Here is a 20,869-nt window from a genome sequence, read left to right as displayed (position 1 = left end):
TGTATAAATTACTACTGTAATCAAGCAGGAGGTACGTTATGGACTCCCGATTTATATTTGAGGCAACATTTGACGGGACGAGGTTATTTTGCGGGGCCTCAAATTCAGCGAGGGTATGGATTCTTCAGTGATCTTTTTAGAAAATCAGTACCGATTCTGGGCCGAATCGGATCGTATCTGGGGCGCAAAGCATTAAATTTTGCGTCGGGTGTTGGATCAGACCTAATTGCGGGGAAATCATTTAAAGAATCGGCAAAATCGCATCTAAAGGATATTGGCTCTGAAATTAAAGATGATGTAGTTAAAAAAGTGCAAGGCGGATCGGGTATAAAACGAAAGCGACCGAAGAGACTGAAGCAGACGCAGAATAAAAGACGGAAAGTACACGATATATTTTCGGAATAAGAAAAATGGACCCGAATTCCTGCCCCTGCACCAAAAGCGAGCTCGACTTATTTAGCACCGTTTCGACGCAACTGGCCATCGACAATACTACAGAAGTTATTGTTCATCCCGTAGCAACAATATCGGATAGCCGTGCCCCGATAGAATTTTACATATCCGGTTCTGGCGAAAATTATATCGACTTGCATTCGATTTATCTCCACGTTCAAGCAAAAATTATTAAAAACGACGGAACGGACGTTTCTGCCGAAGAAAAGGTCGCACCTGTTAATTATTTTTTAAATAGTTTATTTTCTCAATGCAGCGTGTTTTTAAATGATAAACAAATAATTTCGCAGACTAATTACTGCTACCGATCTATTTTAGAAGCATTATTATTTTATTCAAAAGATGCGCAAGAAACTTTTTTAACGAGCGCATTATTTTATAAAGATACTGCGCAATATATGGACTCGTTAGACGATAATAATGAAGGATTGGCTAAAAGATTTAATATTGCTAAACAAAGTAAATTAATAGATTTAATCGGAAGGCTTCATATCGATTTGTCTAATCAACCTAAATTGTTAATTAATAACGTTGATTTAAGAATTAAATTAGAAAGATCTAAAGACGATTTTGCTCTAATGTCTACCAGCAATAATTATAAAATAATTATAAAAAACGCGTCTTTAAAAATTAATAAAGTAGACGTTAGTTCGTCTGTTCAAATTGGAATAGAAAAAGCGCTGCAAACAGGCATCATAAAAATGCCGTTTCGAAGAACGGATGTAAAAGTTTTTACCCTAAGTAGCGGAATACAATCTACTAATATCTCAAACGCCGTAATCGGCCAGCTGCCTTACAGAATGACTATCGGACTAGTTTCTAATACCGCATTTAATGGAAATGTAAAATATAATCCTTTCAATTTTAAAAATTACAATTTAAATTATATATGTTTATTAAAAGACAACCAAATGTTTCCGCCGCAACCATATTCTCCGAATTATGGAGGAGACGCCTATGGAAGGAATTTTATATCATTATTCGAAGATATAGGATGTATTAATCACCATAAATATACTAACATATCTTACAAAGAGTATAAAGACGGATATACTCTCTACAGTTTCGACTTAACACAGGATCGAGCCGCCTCCGAATCACATAAGAGTATAAATCAAATAGGAAACATCTCAATCGAATTTAAGTTCGCAACGGCATTACTAGAAACTGTAAACGTTATTTGTTTACTCGAATACAATAATACTCTAGAAATCGATGCTTCGAGGACTGTTTTTGTCGATTACTAATGAACACCATCACGCTGTGGAGGCTCGCATCCAGCGATCCGAAAATAAGAGAAACTTTTGGAGGAGTTTTTGCATCGGATGATTTACCTGTTTGCATCGCTAAGTATAAATCGTATATAATTAACTTAGACGAAAGAAATAAACCCGGAACTCACTGGATATCGGTATTCTTTGACGGAAAAATCTGTTTTTACTACGATAGTTATGGGATTAAGCCATCGAAACAGAATATAATAAATTTTATAACACGCAATTCTAAAACTTGTTGCTGGAATAATAACGTTCATCAGAGTTTATATTCGACGAATTGCGGCTATTTTTGTTTGTATTTTCTATATAAAATGAATAGAAACCAATGTTTAAACGAATTAAGTAAAACGGATAAAGTCTATAACGACGAATTTGTACAAAACTTTGTTAAACACCGTTTGTATTTAGCGCGCCCACTTACTGTAACGTATAACCAATGCTGTAATTCAATGAAAAATAATAAAAGCATTTAAAGTGTAAAAAAATTGCTTTATTTTTTCAAAAATAAATTACAGGTGGGGGTATTGCCATATATCTGTAAATAAAAAAACCCGAAATTAAAAAATAAATATAATATTATTTACCGATTTTTATATAAGAATAAAATATATTTACTGTGTTTAAACATGTATGTCTTATACGAAAAAACATCGCACAGAGGACAATGAGCAATAAAACGGGTATGGTCCGTACAGATGTTTAATAGCGAGGCACCATCCTGCGGCCGACGACATTCGTGCGGATAACCCATCCTGTGAATACTACACACCGTTTCTTTCGTCCGTTTTTTGGGAGGAGGGCAGTTGTGAGGGTATTTTTTTAGATGGTTCGGGCATGGAACCCTTATGTCGGAAGATTTCGGCACGCCGAAATCTTCTAGATCGAAGTATGGTATATACACGTTATAAATTTCACTCGTTAAATCTAAAAAATTTTTTTCAATTTTCCCTCCCTTATAATAAAAAATTTTATATTTTAAAAATAAATCATATAAAATTCGACAAACATTTTCACTTTTCTCCCACTCACCAAAAGGCCCTTCTTCGTATGCTAAATAAAGACCGTGTAAATGGTTGCCGAATCTTACATTTTTTTGATTAGAAAAATTTAACCACTCGAAAACAATATTTTCATTATAAAAATTAATTATATCGAATTCGTTCCAATTGCACGCCACATACCCGACCTGACGACATAAGGTATCGAATGCGAGACCCATATCCTTGATTGTAAATACCTCAAAATCTATAATTACTCCTATATTACATTTCTCCTCCTCCCTCGTATAGAAACGGTGTGGATGCATAGTCATCCACGCAGGATGTGAATCTATCCAGTCGTAATCTAATTTATATAAATATATATTATATAAAGAATAAAGAAAACCTTGTTTTTATTTTAGTACTCACATTTAAAATCGCAAGATCCATCGCGGACTGCAGGTATAGCAGAATTTACATTATCTAAAATATTTCTTTTTTTAAAAAAATATATTAATTAAATGTAGATATATATATAAAAATATACTTACAAGCCATCTTCTAGCTGGATGTTTCGAGTTTGATAGAAACTTCTGAGTTCCGAGCGGTATTTATACAAAATTCGAGGGTATAAAAAACTTTCTAGCAACCGAGATCGTTTTCCTTAAACTTTCTAGAGACGTGGAAAATAAATTAGAGGTTTATAATCTATGCCGACGGGTTGCTGAAGGGGTTATGAATGGCACAGTTAGATTATTTTCGCTGTCGACACGACGCAGTTTCCCGGTCAAAAATAAATTACGAAATTAGTTTGTCACTTTTTCCGCGTCAGAAATTAGATTTTTCTGGGACAAAAATTCGCCAAAAGCCTTTCCTAGTCAAAAATAAATTACGAAATTAGCTCGTCGACACTTTTCCCGATCAAAAATAAATTTTTCTGGGACAAAAATTCGCCAAAAGCCTTTCCTAGTCAAAAATAAATTATGAAATTAGCTCGTCGACACTTTTCCTGATCAAAAATAAATTTTTCTAGGACAAAAATTCGCCAAAAGCCTTTCCTAGTCAAAAATAAATTACGAAATTAGCTCGTCGACACTTTTCCCGATCAAAAATAAATTTTTCTGGGACAAAAATTCGCCAAAAGCCTTACGAAATTAGTTTGTCGACACAGTTTCGCTTTTTCCGGGGCTAAAGGGTTTACTAAATTAGATTTTTTTTAGGACAAAAGCCTTACGAAATTAGTTCTGCGACACAGTTTCCTGATAGACAGCAGTCGACTTTCCAGTTCTAACCGGTACAATCCGGTTAGATTAACTGCTATATATACTAGGACCAAGAGACTGTCCGACACATCTTGTCTACTACAAGTATCTCCAATACAACTAAGAAAACATGTCGTCAGATGCTGGTAAGAATTTATTATTTTTTATTATTTTAAAAATATTTTTATTAAATAGTATGTAATTTTAAATTTAGAAAATGAATTTGATTTTACCGTGAAACAGAGCGTCGGTAAAAAGAGGGGTCCGAAACCTAAAATTACTGAAGAACAGGAGTCGAAAAAGCAAAAATTTGACTTAGACCTAAGCGTACATAATACTAAAACTTTGAAAATTCGGCCATTTAAAATTAAAATATGTGAAAATCAAGTAATGGAGGTTACGGAATTTCAGTCTACTGCATATGTTTCTCTGACAAGAACGAAAGGAAACTATCCGTCTAACAAATACAATATTAATGTTAAGGATTTTAAATTATATAAGAAGGCTTTCGATGCAATGGGCGAACATTTAGACGAAAATGTTTAATTTTATATTAAGAAAGAAAGCTTTTAGAGGATATGCGAAAACATATAGAGCGTTTATTGCAGAAAATGTTGATCCCGCAGTCTTTTTTGAAAAAATAACGCCGACTGTTTATAATATTTTAGCTAGCGATAATTTTGTGTGTAGAAGAAAATTTTTGATAAATTTAAAAACTAAATTTTTAAAATATTTAGAAGACGATATTGCAGAATATCAAGATGTGTATTTTTCCAGCCGTGTTGAGCATATTTTATCCTCGTATATGATTAACGATAAATTAACTAATGCTTTCGATACGATTCTAAATTATATCGACGAATTTATTAAGTATGGATCGGGATGGATACTAAATGAAATTATATTCATAGATATTAATATTGGCATATATAAAAATGAAAGCGGTGGCTGCGGAAATATTATTCTTCCTAAATCTTTAGTTAATAAGCGTTGTGTATTAAATATAAAATGTTCGGACAATCAATGTTTTCTATATTGTATAATTGCACATTTGTATCCCGCAACCGGTAGTAACAGAAATTCTGTATATTTATATAGAAAATATTTAAAATATTTAAATACAAATCGTTTAAAATTTCCTGTAATCGTGAAAAATATTCCTATATTTGAAAAAAATAATTGTCTGACTATTAATGTTTATGGCTACGAAAAGAAATTAATTTATCCTATCTATATAAGCAAATTTCAATTTGAAAAAGAGATAAATTTATTGCTATATAAGTCGCACTATTTCTTGATTAGGAACTTCAATAGATTAATGTCCGATAAATTTTTACCTAGAAAATACTGTAAAAAATGTCTAAACGGATTCGAAAGAGAGTGTACTTTAAATGATCACGTTAAATTTTGTTCTAATCATAAATATCAAAAAGTATCAACCCCAAAAGGTGAGAATGCGATTGTAAAATTCCGGTCGATAGAAAAGGAATTATTCTTTCCCATAGCGTGTTTTTGCGACTTTGAGTCAATTTTGGAAGAGGTTTCTTCCGATGAAATAGATCCGAGTGTTAGTTTTACTAAAAATATCCAAATTCATAAACCTATATGTTATTCTATTATAATTATCGAAAACGAAGATAAGATAATATATAGCAATTTTTATTTGGGTGATAACGCCGTTAATAATTTTCTAATCGATATCCAAAACCAGCTAAGTAATTTATTAGATATAATAAATCGCAACGTCGAAATTAATTTAAATAGTATTTCTAATATTTCAAAAGATATATGCCATATTTGTAAGGAAAAATTTAATGATGATGATCTGCGCGTATTGGATCACAATCACCAGACAGGTGATATCCGCGGATACGCCCACAATCGATGCAATTTGAATTATCGATTAAAAACATTTATCCCGATTATACTTCATAATTTTTCAGGTTATGATTCGCATTTAATTTTTAAAAATATTCCTTCCAAATTATTTTCGAAAATTAAAATTATTCCCATAAATTCCGAAAAATTTACAACATTTTCATTAGATTATTATAAATTCATTGACAGTTTCCAGTTTTTAAATTCTAGCCTCGCTGTTTTAACCGAGAACTTAAAAAATGCGAATTATAATTTCCCAATTTTTAATCGTTTTTTTCGTCGCTGTACATATAGAGAATTATTATTAAGAAAGGGAATTTTTCCATATTCCTATTTTAAAAATAAGCGAATATTAGACGAAAAACAATTGCCTCCTAAAAAATGTTTTTATAACGAGTTATCGCAAGAAAATATTAGCGACGAAGATTACGATCACGCCCAATTAGTTTGGGAAAAATTTAACTGTAAAACTTTTAAAGACTATTTAAAATTATACCAATATGTCGATACTATATTATTGGCGGATATATTCCAGAATTTCAGAAAATTAAGTTTAATGTATTATAATTTAGATCCCGTATATTTTATAACTGCACCTGATTTAACATGGAATTGCGGTTTAAAAATGACAAAAATCCAATTAGAATTATTCACTGACATCGAAAAGTATCAATTTATCGAACAAGCCATGCGAGGAGGAATTAGTTTGGCAGGGAAAAGATTTGCGCGAGCTAATAATCCGCTAATACCGCAAACATACGATAAAAATCTGCCTCATAATTATATTCTGTCGATAGACGCAAATAATCTTTACGGGTTTGTGATGAGCGCATACTTACCCGTAAATAATTTTAGATGGCTACACGAAGACGAAATAGACGCTTTAGACATACCTAATATATCAGATAAAAGTAGCATAGGATATATCTTAGAAGTCGATTTAAAATATCCCGAAACTCTTCATGATAGACACGATGACTTACCGCTTGCCCCAGAGCATATTTCGATCCCGTACGATTTATTATCTAATTATCAAAAAACAGTATTAAAAAAATTAAATTTAAAGTATGTCAATACTAATAAAAAATTAACTCCTACTCTTTTCGATAAAACAAACTATGTAGTTCATTATAGAAATTTAAAATTTTATCTAGAAGAGGGATTGATAATAACTAAAATTCATAGAGTATTAGCGTTTTGTCAAAGTCCATGGCTTAGAAAATATATTCATTTTAATAATAAAAAAAGACAAGAATCAACTAATGATTTCGACAAATCATTTTTTAAATTAATGAATAATAGTTTTTTCGGAAAAACCTGTCAAAATGTAAGAAAGCGTATTAATTTAAAAGCGGCTACAACATTAAATCAATATCGTAGATATCTGTCTAAGCCGTCCGTAGAAAAGTTTCAAATTATAAATGACAATCTCACAATTTTTAAATTGAAAAAACTTAATTTAATTTTGGATAAACCAATTTATATAGGTTTTTGCGTATTAGAGTTGAGTAAATTGCATATTTACCAAACATTTTATAAAATATTTAAAAATAGATATGGCGAAAACGTACGCTTATTATATACAGACACAGATTCCCTGACACTTCAAATTTTTACAAACGACGTATACGAAGATTTCAAATCATTTCCCGATATTTTTGATTTCAGTAATTATCCTAAAACTCACAAATTATATAACGAAACGAACAAAAACAAACTGGGTTATTTTAAAGACGAAACTCAGTCGAAACCAATAATCGAATTTTGCTCGCTAAAACCGAAAATGTATTCTTATATTTTCGATAAACAAAATAAAAAAACTGCTAAAGGTATTAAAAAATCTGTTATAAAAACATTTAATCACGATAAATATAAAGAAGTATTATTTAATACAGAACTATTAAGACACAGGCAATACGGAATTAAAAGCAAAAATCATGAGGTAACAACATATCTCCAAAATAAAATTTCCCTTTCCCCCTTTTACGATAAAAAATTTATTTTAGATAATGGAATAGACGTGTTATCATTTGGTCACTATAGTTTCTACTTTTAATTTGCAGATCTACCATCACCGCAATATGGGTTCTTAATAATATATAAAAGAAAATATACTTATGTAATACACCGCTTTAGTAGTAAAACTTATTCCTGTTTAAAACAGGCGTGTATTAAAGCGGCCTCGTTGAAAATGTTAAATAATAAATCATATAGATGTAAATTTTTTGTAATAGACGATAAGATAACTTTACCTGTTTTCGATAAATATTTTATAAAATGCGAATGTATGGAATGTAATATTAAATAAATATTTTATTTTTCTAGAAATTATATATTTTAAAAAACTAAACAAAAATGTAAAACTTCCAAAACGGATGTCTAGCGGAGCAGCAGGATATGATATTTTCTGTGCTGATGGGTTTCAAATAAATCCAAATGAACAAAAATTAGTTTTTATCGATCTAGCTGTTGAAATGCCACAAAACTGTTATGGCCGCATTGCTCCAAAATCTTCTTTGTCTTTGAAGAAAATTATAGTAAACGGTGGAGTTATCGATTCCGACTATCGAGGAAATATCGGAGTTCTGTTATATAATTTCGGATCAGAAATTATTGTGTTTGAACCTGGAGCAGCTATTGCACAATTAATTTTTGAAAGAATCTTGCATCCTATGTTTTTAGAAACAAATTCATTGAACGGTACTGACAGAGATGAAAAAGGCTTTGGAGAATGCACCGATATTGTTTTTTCTCAAAGTTTTGAAGATTGTGACGATATTGTTTTTTCTCAAAGATTGTAATCGGGTTAAATCATGTACTCTATATTAATGTACTCTATATTAATGTACTCAAGTAATGTAATTAAATAAACAATGTTTATTTATTTCTTTGTAGTTAATGAACCATCCCCCATCGACTGGGAAGCTTTCTCATCATCGCCTATCGATGAGAAAACGATAACACAATTTCAAAATTTCGTACACTGGGGAACAATCAGCAAACGACGCGATCTATCTCATAAGTTTATTTCGGATTATGCGGATAGATTAAATTGGGAACACATATGGAAAAATTACAAATTTCCTACCACGTTTATTACGTCGCATCTTGATTATGCAAAATGGGATTTAATTTGCGAATATCAGCAATTAGACGACGTTTTCCTTACAAATTTTTCAAATCATCTTGATTGGAATAAAGTCGCCGAATTCCAATCTCTTTCAAAAGAATTTATTATCGCCTTCGTACATAAATTTGATATTAAAAAAATTTTAAAACACCAAAAATTAAGTACATCGACTTTACGTCAAATACGAAACCATCTCAATTGGATTTTTGTTTCTCGCTATCAAACCCTTGACGAAGAATTTATTAACGAATTCCAAACTAAACTTTCTTGGTGTTATCTTATTAAATATCAAAATTTACGCAAGGAATACATTGTTAGCAATCGCGAAAATTTATTCTTGTACTTAATGTCAGAAATGTGTCTTTGTTTAGACAAACTGAAAGAAAAATTGTAAACGTTTTGTAAAAATAAAAATCTTTCAAAATAATTCCAGTGTTATATTATTTCAAATCACACTCACTTCGTAATATAACGCGCGCAGAAATTTTATCGAACGGTAAGCGATCTAAAAATTATATCGACGTCGAAAAATTATTATCAACTAACTCAAAAAATTTTGTGTTATCGTACGAGAAAATTTTGTGATTCGTGCTACTCATACATGTTATCGTACGGGAAAATTTTGTGATTCGTGCTACTCATACATGTTATCGTACGGGAAAGTTTTGTGATTCGTGCTACTCATACATGTTATCCTCATAGAGTGCCAAATGTTGGGCACCAATTTTTGTACTTGCTTGTACCCAACTATCATATTACTGACAATCAACCAATTACATATCATATGACAGTCAACTATCATAAAATAAATGCATTGAGCTTTATATTTACATTTGTTCTTGGATTTTACCAGTTTGAGGGAATTTTTATTATTTTAGCTAGCTATATAAACCAGTAATCTTACTTAAATTTGTTTGCTTGGAGTTTATCACTATTTTAAAAATTTACAAGGTTGTATGGCACAATTTGCACAAAAGATCCTGTACCATTAAACAATGCAATAACATAATGTTAAAAAAAATTGAGAGAAACTAAGTTATATTGGCGATTGACTTAAAATAAATTTTTAGTAAACATTTTTTAAAATTTTGAATTAATTACCTTGAATAAAGAACACAAGCAAACCATATAATTAATCCAACAATGCTTTGAGCATCAAAAGTATTCTTGCTTGGACTGCCCCAAGGTAATGATTTGCAATTGGGATCTAAAAAAATTAATGATTAATATATAATTTCAAATATTCAATCTAAGTGTAATAAAATTTAATTTTTCACTTATACATATCATATATTAAATATAAATTAGGAAATAAAATATGCATTAACACAAAGTATAAGAAAAAATTATAGAAAACAACCAAACATAAAAATAGAAAATTTCCTAGAGAATAATGTGTTTGTTTCTTGTCTTTATGAATACCGTATAATTTATTAATTACACCTGTATCAACAAATTAAAATTTCTAAGCTTGTCAAATATTACAAAATGGTATTAGAATTCAGAAATAAAATTCTTTAGATTTCAATACTACTAATGCATGAATGATTAATTAAATATAAACTGATGAAATCTTCATAAAGAAAAGAATCGTAAACTTTATTAAAATTGTTCTCATTGAGATTTTTCATATATTTTAAATTGCAAACTGAATAACTGGTTTCATTAATATCAAGCAAGTCAATTTTAGACAAAAAAATTAACTTTAAAAAATCTCTCTTCAATCTGATTGAACTTAATAAATGTCTAATGTAGCAGGAGGATACAACAGGCTTAATTTTCTTGTAAAAAGATGGAGGGGAGTGTTATTTTTTAATATAAACAATAAATTTCTACCTGATCAAAGGTATTCTACTGTGTTACAGTCAATCCTTAAAAAGGACTGTAAGACTTACTGTCCAATTTGCCTTCCCCCATTAAGTTGAAAATATTTGAAGCCATCTATAACCAGCAAAATGTCCTTCAATCAACATAACAGCATAGCCCACTGTTTCACTATTACTAATTTCCTGAGCACACAGCATGAAATAACTAATTTTAAAAAACTTTTAATCTATATAGAATATCAAAAACACTACTCATACTAAGTAGAAAAAAACAAACAACAAAAAATAACTTTATTTCAAACCAGCAAACAATTTTAATGTATAACCAAATCTATAACAAACCATTTATCTACACATTCTACATAATGTATAGACAACTTTTACAAAATTGCACCTCATAATATAAATTTTTAATTTTGTACATAATATGCATGTGAATTTCAGATGTCATCTTCATATCTAGCCTCATTTTTTAAAAGTAGAAGGCCTAAACATGATCATGCCTAAAGACATCACTTGCTAATGCGTAAGTTTTCCACATTTCAAAGATAAAGTTGTATACTTTGACAAAATCCTCAAACTTTTTTCTTCTTTATTCCCCTCTTTTTAACCTACACATCCCAAATTTTAACTCATGCAATATTTTTTGTTTCTAATCTACTTTTTTTTTCATATCATTAATATCCAAAATTCATATTTTTACAGATTCATCAACTCTATCAAAAATGCTGAAAACCTATTACATCTAGACTTTTGTAAAATTTAACAATATTGTAGAAAAGCACTATATATTCATTATGATGTTATATTCTATTGCTTTTATATTTGTTTTTATTTCAGGGCCAATTTGTTGTTTGCTTAGAGGTTCATATTATCTAAATGGCATCACCTTTCTAATACTTAAAAAAAAAAGAAAAAGAAAAAACTAAGATGAAAAATTTTAAATCTTACCAGAGTTATGCAAAGCTGACCAAGTGAGATAAAATGTGTACAGAGAAACAACAGATGCTTGAAGTAGACCACTACGTGGTTGAGCTATTATGATAAAATTTATAATTTCATTAAAAAGTAATTAGAATTTACATAAATATTACAATAGTAAAATTATAAATAAAAATTATGATTATCTAAAGCTTTCATAAGAGTATTCAATAAGAAATAAGAATTAATAAAATACATAATTTAATATCTTACAAATATAATGTTTATCACATGTTTACCAAACAAATTTGATATCTTACAAAATACATTTCCTATATATATTTTATTGAAGCATATATGATTGGTTATTATTATTATTATTGTAATTATATATAATACATTTCCTCCAACTATTAAGAGACTATAAAATGCTTTTGTTCATGTACATTTATTCTCTTTTTTCTGCATAAATACAGCTCCATAAACAATTCTCCTAATAAGAAGAAAAATATGTGAGTATGACATCATATTTCCTCTAACAATTAAAAAAGATATTTAGAAATTTTTGATTATAATTATCAAAAATTCACAAAAACAATTAAACACGGCATTTATTAATAATAATTAATGCAACCAAAATGTATAAAATGCATATTTCACATATTGGTTTAAGTACCTTTGGTCATTATCCAGTAGTAGTATTAACTATATTTTCTCATAACAATGTTAAAAAAAATATATTTTACATAATTTTTCACAAATCGCATATTTGTGAAAAAAAATTTATAAAGATACATATTTTAAAATATTTTGCATTCTGCATATCCACATAAACAAATTAATATTTCATAATAAAATCAAATTATGGTGCTCTAATGAATAAACTAGAATATAAATAAATCACCTAAAAATCTCCCTGCTTGCAATTTGTTTTAAGAAGAAAAAAAATAATAATGACCAGATCCTTGCTTTTACATGTCACTACTGCACAATTTAAATTTCTGTATCAATTAATTTTAAATATTTTCTACTTTTCTAAATTATCTACCAAATTTTTAGGATGCATGTAATTTCTGGATATAGGTACTGTACAACAGTTTAATCCATTATGTGCAGATCTTGTACAATTTACAGAACCAAAGGAGTTGAACCAATTTGCACAGCAAGAAATTCTGTATGTTGAAACTGCTTACTATAAAGCTATCTTGTCCAAAAATCAGGACACAATGGATGGAAATGCTATTTGCTATGGGTTCAAAAAATATGCCTCAGTCAAAGTAAACTTGTGATTGCACCATTATAAGTATCTCATAGTACAGGTATCCCTTGCTTAACACGATTTTTGCTTAATGCAGGATTTGAGTAATGTGCAAAATTAATTGTGGAAATCTCTTTATATACATGGCAGAAGTTTTAGTTAATGTGGCTTTAACAGCCATCTTACTTAACATAGACATATTTTTCTCAGCAAATAAGATGTTGGTGAATTTGCTATTTTTGTGCTAAGAATGATTTCTCATAAAAGATATGTAGTATAACAACAACAGTTGTGAAAATTTAACACATTACTGCTAATGCGATATTGTATTCTTTATTTAGAAGCTAATTTTAAAACATCACATTTTGTTTGCATAAAATCAAATCAAAATGTCTGCAGATAAAAAGTATAAATAATATGCCTGATATGCATTTTAAGTTTCGTAAAGGATATAATGCTATACAAACAGTAAAAAATTCTTGTAGCGTGTATGGGGAAGATGCTCCAAAATGCTGGACATGTCAAATGTGGTTTTGAGAGTTTTGTTTGGAAAATTTTGAACCAAAGGATACAAAACACACAGGGCTACCCAAAAGCTGTTGAAGAGAAATTTCAGGAAGAAATTGTTAAAAAAAAAATCAATAAACAACAACTTGCGAACTTGCAAAAAATGTTAGTGTATCACCAACATGATGATTGATCAAGTACCAAAGTACCACTGTGTTTGATTAATGAGAATTTGATATATGTGAAAGCATTGAGGGATTAACTGCATTAATCAAGGAATACCTGTAGTGCAGAAGTTGAGATAAGTTTCTCATATTTTAAGAACATTCTTCTAACAGATAAAAGTTCCCTAACAGAACAAAACCTGGAAATAGATTTATGACTGAATTTCAACACATCTGGCATTACCTATGTGGTGAATAAATGATATACTATGTCTGGAAAAGTGACCAGACTAAGTAGTTTTAAATACAAACTATCAAAATAAAATTTAAAAAAAATCAATAAGCTTTGACCACATGTATAAATTGAAAAGAAACAAATAATATGAGTTCTGTAATGTTACACTGCTCATTCATCAAAATACTGAGAAATGTAAGTAAATTTAATCATGAATGTATATTTCACAATGATACATATTTTGTTATGTATCATTGATTAATATACACTTAAAATTTGCATAATTCCTGTTGCCTTATTAATAATGTATTAAAAAAATTCAATAAAGTTTGCAATTATGTTCTAATAAATACCACATTTACTTGCGTATAAGACAAGGTTTTCATCCATTTTTCACTGCTTCAAAAACCTAGGCCATCCTATAGCCCAAGTGAAGGATTCTTTCCACTGTGACCAACCTGGCAACACTTCAACGCATCCCCACATTGTCTTTGTCTTCCTCTCAAGTTCATTCTTACCACGTGTGTTGTACTGGAGCCAGTCTTTGTACCCCAGTTTCAAATAAAATTATTTTATTTTTTTAAGATCTGTGATTATTTTGTCTAAAACCCAAAATGTTTTTGCAATAATTTCTGTGAATCATGTATAGTTCATGCTGCCATTATAGGTCTACAGTCTATTTATGGTAAGTTGGCACCTACTGTAAACAAATTAAGACACCCCCTTTGTTTATTAGTTTAATCCTATGTCCATCAATTAAAACCAGGTTGCATCTCATTCGTCTGCAGAAAACAATTCTTTGTTATTTATAAATTTATTAATGAAATACTGGTCACTTAGCAATGATTATAAATGTAGTTATTTCATATTAGTTAAATTGTTAGTTTTAATGAATATTAATTAGCATATTCTGAATCATTAAAAATAAACTATTTCCAGTCATGCACATTACAATGTTTTGGTTTTGTTTTCCATTCATCATATATTAAGGCAAACAATCATGTTTGCCTTAATACGTTCATTTGATAATATTTTATTTGTGATTAAACAAAATAAAATTAGAATTAATAAATTTGATTTTCTTTATTTTGATCTTTAAAGTCACACCTCATCCTATATGTGATATAATCTTATATGTGAGTAAATACAGTATATCAAAATATTATTAAATATTGAAACATTAAATTACACTTAGTTATACTGTTAAATTAAGCTATATACAATTAAACTACTTGAAAAATTAAACATTTAAAAATAATCTTTACCTTCTTGAATTTTTGGAATAATGGACAAAATGGATAATACTACACACAAAATCAAATTGAAGCTGATGAAAAATTTGTTAAGACTACACCCTTCACTCTGAAAATATAGAAAACTAATTTTTTAATTTTCTGTAAATACTGAAAGAAAAAATAATCAACATTGAATCAAACATTTTTTTCCATTTTAATAAAACTTCTGAGTTTTTAATCTTATAAATTATACTAGAAATTTATATATATGTTTAATCTTTGAAAATTAAAAAATCGAATTATTATAAACTTAACAGATCAATTATACTGTAATAAATTATTACTGAATATTGAATGCCAGAGTCTAAAATCCTTCTAAAAGTCATAAATGATTTCTTCAATTTTGTTTTGACAGATTTTGTCTTCAATCTTTTAATGTGAAAATTAATGTTTTTCTTTTAAACTGAATTTTAAAATTGGAGATTAAACACTTTCATAAAAATAACTCATAATTGCATTAAAAACTTAAAAAGCTACAAAGAAGAAGACTGATATCAGGCATCAGAACAGAAAATGACTTCAAAGTAAGTGAGAATAGTAATGCCAAGCAAGGAAAAAGTGACTGAAATAACATTAGTTGGCCATTATAATATACATTATTTGTAAGGAGTCAAATCTGAATGTTGTTTTATGTTTATGGGTTTTGTTTCATTTGACGTTATAATTTAGTTTGAGAGTTTGAGAATGTTTTCTTTTGTTTAAAGGCTGACAACTTATTTTCATTATTAACTAATAGTAATTATGAATAAAGCAATCATAATTTGTAATTATGCCACAAAATATCACAAATCAAGTTCAGGCCATTGGCACTGTTTGCCTCAGCAGCATAATTTAGAAGAATGCTCACACAAGATATAGATATTTGTGTGCATTTCTCGCATGTTTACATGAGAAATTCTTTCCTCACTTCTGCATAGTGTTGTGATTGCAAATTCTGGTCTGAAAAGTTTGTTTTTGCATTTTTTCCCCACTTCTCATGTTTGCATAAATGCAGCCTTACAGCAAAGACATTAGACAAATCTAGAAAGTAAATTAATTACAACTATAATACAATACTATTTTTAATAATTTACAATATCAGAATATTTAGAATAAATCTTTCATTTAGAGTTAAAAGTTAACTAATAAGCATTCATATACTGAAAGAGTGAATGTAATTAGAATTAGAAGTTAACCAACACTTAATCCTTAGTGGTAAATATAACCATAAAATATTAAGTTATTAAATTTGTTTTTGAGAAGTCTCTGACATAATCTGAATGTTGTTTTGAAATATTAAATATGGAGTCAATTTATACAATTTTTAAATATTGCTTTGAAAGAAATGAACTGCAAAAACCAAACAATAGATAACTAGAAAAAAAAAAAAAAAAAATTTGTTCACAAAATTATTATTATTTTATGAATAAAAATAGTGTTTGATGCATCAACAATCAAAAAATATGCAGAAAATTCTCATATTTTTGATAATTGAGGCATCAAACACCACTGTCTAATGTAGTATTTGATGTTTAAATCAACAACAGCAATAATTAAAACAATAATTCCAATTAAATATTCTTCCATAGTTAATAAAAAAAGGAAGTAAATCTAAGAATCTTATTTAATTTAAGTTTTTTTTAATTAAAACTTATTTAATTACTGATGTTATATATTTCAATACTTACTTTAGTGTAATAAATAAACAGGAGAACTATAGCAGCAATACTGATTGCATATTGTATGAAAGTAAAAAATAGTAGTGCTAGAAAAAAATAAATATAAAATTAATATCTTAAAAATATACAAAAACTTATTAAATTTGAAAATTTTACAATTTAAAAACTTTTGAATTTAGTTGCTTGAAGTTAAATATTTATGTATTTCTTAAATCTCACAACTTGACAAATGTAGGCCTTATCACAGAATGTCTGTTTAAAAGAGTATGGCAAAAATAATCACTGCATTGTTGCTTTAAAATGCATTTTGGGTCTAAACCAGGGGTGGCCAACAGTTTTTGTCCCCTGGGCCAAATTGAAAAGGAAAAAAAATAAAATAAAAAAAATAAGGTTGACAGGCAGGCGGCACTGTGCGTCACACGTCTGCATAAACAGTGAGACATGGTGGCAGATGAGTTTCAGTGAGTGTGGGGTCTTTCGTTCTTCAAATAGTGTAAATTTATAACAAATGAATACAAAAGTTGTAAATCTCTACAATGAAATTTTTTTAAAAAATAAAGTAGTATTGCGAATCATCCATTCGACCAATTATTGGAAGTTAAGTAGCTAATATTGAAAAATTAATCGTGGACAGCATAAACCCATTAAGCAGCCGTATGTTGGCCACCCCTGGTCTAAACCCTTCTTTGGCTGTTGATAAGTTGTTAAAAAAAACCAGTAAAGTCACAAGGAAAATATATTTTTAGTTTAACATTAACAAATAAAAGGCATATATAATGTCATATGCTGAGTATTGAGTATATGATATCAAATTTAAAAAAAAAAATAAATAAAATAAACTAAAGTTAATTTGAGAGGGATTATAGATTTTATAAATTGAAATATGATCTAAAAACTATGTAAAATATTCCAGAGTTTAAAAAACTTAAAAATTCAAAAAAATTAAACCAAGTAAAAAAAATCACAAAGTTATTATAATGTGCACAAATGATTCAATTTAACTTTAAAAATGAAATCAGCCTTATCCATTAAAAATGAAAATCTGCCAATTGAAAAGTTGTTAGACTAGTTTTACTATACAAGTTCCCCTTGTAGCACAAGAGGTAAAATGAATTTAGTCATTAATAACATAGATGGAGTGAATTTTCAGTGAAAGAGTTAACAATCAAAAGTGAATCAAGCATTCTTTCCGACATTGATGCTCTATCAGGAGGAAGCGCCAGGCATGAAATTGAAAATCCCCATTCCATATCAGAATTGCCATGAGAGAGGGTCAATGCTGATTTCACTAATTTGACTACAATGGGATATCTATCATAATCAGAAACGGTTTCTTTTTTAACGCTTTGAGATGTGTAAATATTGATTTCAAAATAAATTAATAAATCTGAAATAAACAATTTTAAAACAGTATAAATTTAATATATAAATTTTATATTAAAGGATCCATAGAGAATTTTTCCAGACAAGGCTGAATGATTTATAATTTCCAATATTATTTTAAATAATTTTAGAACTGTTTATAATAACAAACTTATTCTTACCACCATACCATCCCTTTGATTCTGTTTCTTCATATTTTGAAACCCAGCTTTCAGCCCAACTATGTGCAAAATCAATAATCAAAATTAACTGAATCAGGATAAATACAAAACCACCAATCATTCCAAAATACATCCAGACTAAAAAAAGAAAAAACATATCTAAGAACATTTTAAAAAATTTTTAAATTTTATTTAAAGGAAACTTATATTTACCATCACCAAAAGCAGAATTTCCTGGAATGAAAAAGGCTCCAACCATGCCACCAATCAAAATCAAGTATTTTATTGCCCAAAATCTATAAAATTAATAAAATAAGCTATTATCATTTTTTTATAATATGAATTCATATGAATATGAAATATGAAAAGCTTATGAAATATGAATTTTATCAAACATTTGCCCTGTTGATAGCAAATATTTAAAGTTCATAACATATGTTAATTTAAAACCATAAACTTCAATCAGGATTACTTAATGACAGTTTGATCTAGTGCAGGGGTGTCCAACCTTTTTGTTTCTCTAGGCTACATTGGAAGAAGTCATAGAATTTTGGGCCACAAGTATATTATCAATATATATATATATACTTTTGGCCCAATCTTTAAATATACAAGTATATTTAAGAATTAACATGTCTAGATTATAGTAATAAGTATTAAAACTTTATCACAAAAAAGGATATTTAAAAAAAAAATTACATCTACAGACAATTTCGATTTTTACTTAGAAATAGATAAATTCATTTATTATAAAGGAGACAAACAGAAATTTATTTCAAAAACACAAATATTTGTTTTATTTGGGTCTCTAATTGATAAAAAATGACAAAACACCATTTTAAAGTGCATTTTTATTTAACTAATATATAAATAATATGTAGCCCAAAAAGCAGCCAATGCACCAAATGATATTTTTTTACGCCAAACTAAAAAAAGGGTAGCCAAATTTGGCACAAAGTAGCTAAATCTTGCAACACTGGAAGGAATACTAAAAGCTGGAATTGGGACTCAAAAGGACTATAGACCCAAATGCAGGAAAAGGAGAGAAAGGACAAAAGATTAAGGAAAGAGGAATATTGGAAAATTAAGGGTCAATATTTGCATAACAGAAGGTCTATTTAACCTTTCTCACAACTTTTTATCTTTTGGCCTTTCTCTCCTTTCCCTGAATTTGGGTCTATAATCCTTTGAGTCACAACTCCAGTTTTATTTAGTATTTGTTCCTCATTCACACATTTCCAAGTATTTGAAAATATTTCCTTTCCACTCAAAAATAAAATATGTATAAAGGTTTACGGCTTTGTGAAACTTCTTTTTTTGAGTTTATGCCGTTGAAATAAAAAAATAAAAATTTAAAAATCTGTGTTTTGTTTACACATTTATTGGGCCGCACTGGAACTTGCCTTGGGCTGCAGGTTGGACACCCCTTATATAGGGATTATGGCTTTGTATTGTTGCATAATAGGCAGGAAACTGCACTATAATTAAAAGTGTTCACTCCTTATTGAGGCAAGGCATTAGAAAAATCTCTTCTATGTGGCTTATAGAATTGTGTACATTCTCAAAATCCATTTGATAGATTTTTGATTAAATTTTACCATTTTCCACTAATTACAATGAAGAATCCAAAAATATAATAAAAAATGGGGGTCAATGACTTCATTTGAGATATAAGATCATTTCACAAGTGTGCACAACAAAGTGATGTCGCGTGATGTCCCAAGGTTGCTAACACATCTATGTGGCTTATAGAAGTGTTCTCTAAATTTAATGGGCTAATTTTGATAAAACTTTGCCATTTTCTATTGATTGCAATGAAGAAGCTAGAAATGGAATTAATGTAAATGTATAAAATGGGTCCATGATTTTGTTATCAATATAAAGTGGGATCAAAGTGACAATGTCTGTGCTTCTTGAGCATGCCTAATAGAATTTAGGGGTCAAGTAAAAAACAAAAACAGCATTGCATGCACCTAACAGAAAATAGATGTAAAAAATGAACAGAGCAGTTAGCATTGATTGCTTTAGTTTTTGTTTTATTTGTGTACAACAATGCAACACATGGGCAATCTGCTGAAGGGAAATGCCTCTTGGAAGGTCTTTTATGGGAAATGGCTCCCTACTTACTTGTTACTGTTGTAAATAAAACTGGAAAACTCCACATAGCCAACCCATTGGCCAGGCACAAAGTCACAAGCAATTACCAATATTCAGTGTTAGTGGTTTTATCCACATCGCCACTGGTGGGCATTGCAACTGATCAGCAAGGTTGAGGCCAAAGTTTTAAACGTGAAAACGTGTATGTTGGATGTTCAGCACCGCTTTCCTGTAAGCCTAGAAGTTTGACAATGGCGTTTGGAATGTCGAGCATGATTCCACTAACTTTCCAAACACCATTGTCAAACTTCTAGGCTTACAGGAAAGCAGCGCTGAATGTCCGATGTACACGTTTTCGCATTTAAAATTTGGGTCTCAACCTTG

The 20,869-nt window shown here is 29.1% G+C and overlaps 1 protein-coding gene and 1 long non-coding RNA gene across 4 annotated transcripts in view; both read right to left on the bottom strand.

The window, feature by feature from the left end:
* The window catches only part of Serinc (serine incorporator TMS1), a 55,544-nt gene that overhangs the window by 17,434 nt on the left and 17,241 nt on the right, over positions 1-20,869 (bottom strand). For all 3 annotated transcript variants that reach the window (XM_067267353.1, XM_067267337.1, XM_067267344.1), the window contains exons 4-9: positions 18,602-18,684; positions 18,389-18,526; positions 16,854-16,930; positions 15,157-15,253; positions 11,758-11,841; positions 10,082-10,187 (exon numbers count right to left, since the gene is read on the bottom strand). In XM_067267353.1, the coding sequence (XP_067123454.1) occupies positions 10,082-10,187; positions 11,758-11,841; positions 15,157-15,253; positions 16,854-16,930; positions 18,389-18,526; positions 18,602-18,684 (585 nt within the window). The remainder of the gene's footprint in view (positions 1-10,081; positions 10,188-11,757; positions 11,842-15,156; positions 15,254-16,853; positions 16,931-18,388; positions 18,527-18,601; positions 18,685-20,869) is intronic.
* LOC136972780 (uncharacterized) lies at positions 2,905-3,278 on the bottom strand. The gene is made up of 3 exons (XR_010880387.1): positions 3,262-3,278; positions 3,140-3,193; positions 2,905-3,074 (listed from the first exon to the last, which is right to left on the bottom strand). It is a non-coding gene; the product is annotated as an uncharacterized lncRNA (long non-coding RNA).

The sequence above is a fragment of the Centruroides vittatus genome, unplaced genomic scaffold, assembly GCF_030686945.1.
Source record: "Centruroides vittatus isolate TY-2023 unplaced genomic scaffold, ASM3068694v2 contig_1057, whole genome shotgun sequence".
NCBI classification, from domain to species: domain Eukaryota; kingdom Metazoa; phylum Arthropoda; class Arachnida; order Scorpiones; family Buthidae; genus Centruroides; species Centruroides vittatus.
The sequence above is the reverse complement of the archived record's forward strand: the minus strand, read 5'-3'. Positions and strand labels throughout refer to the sequence as shown.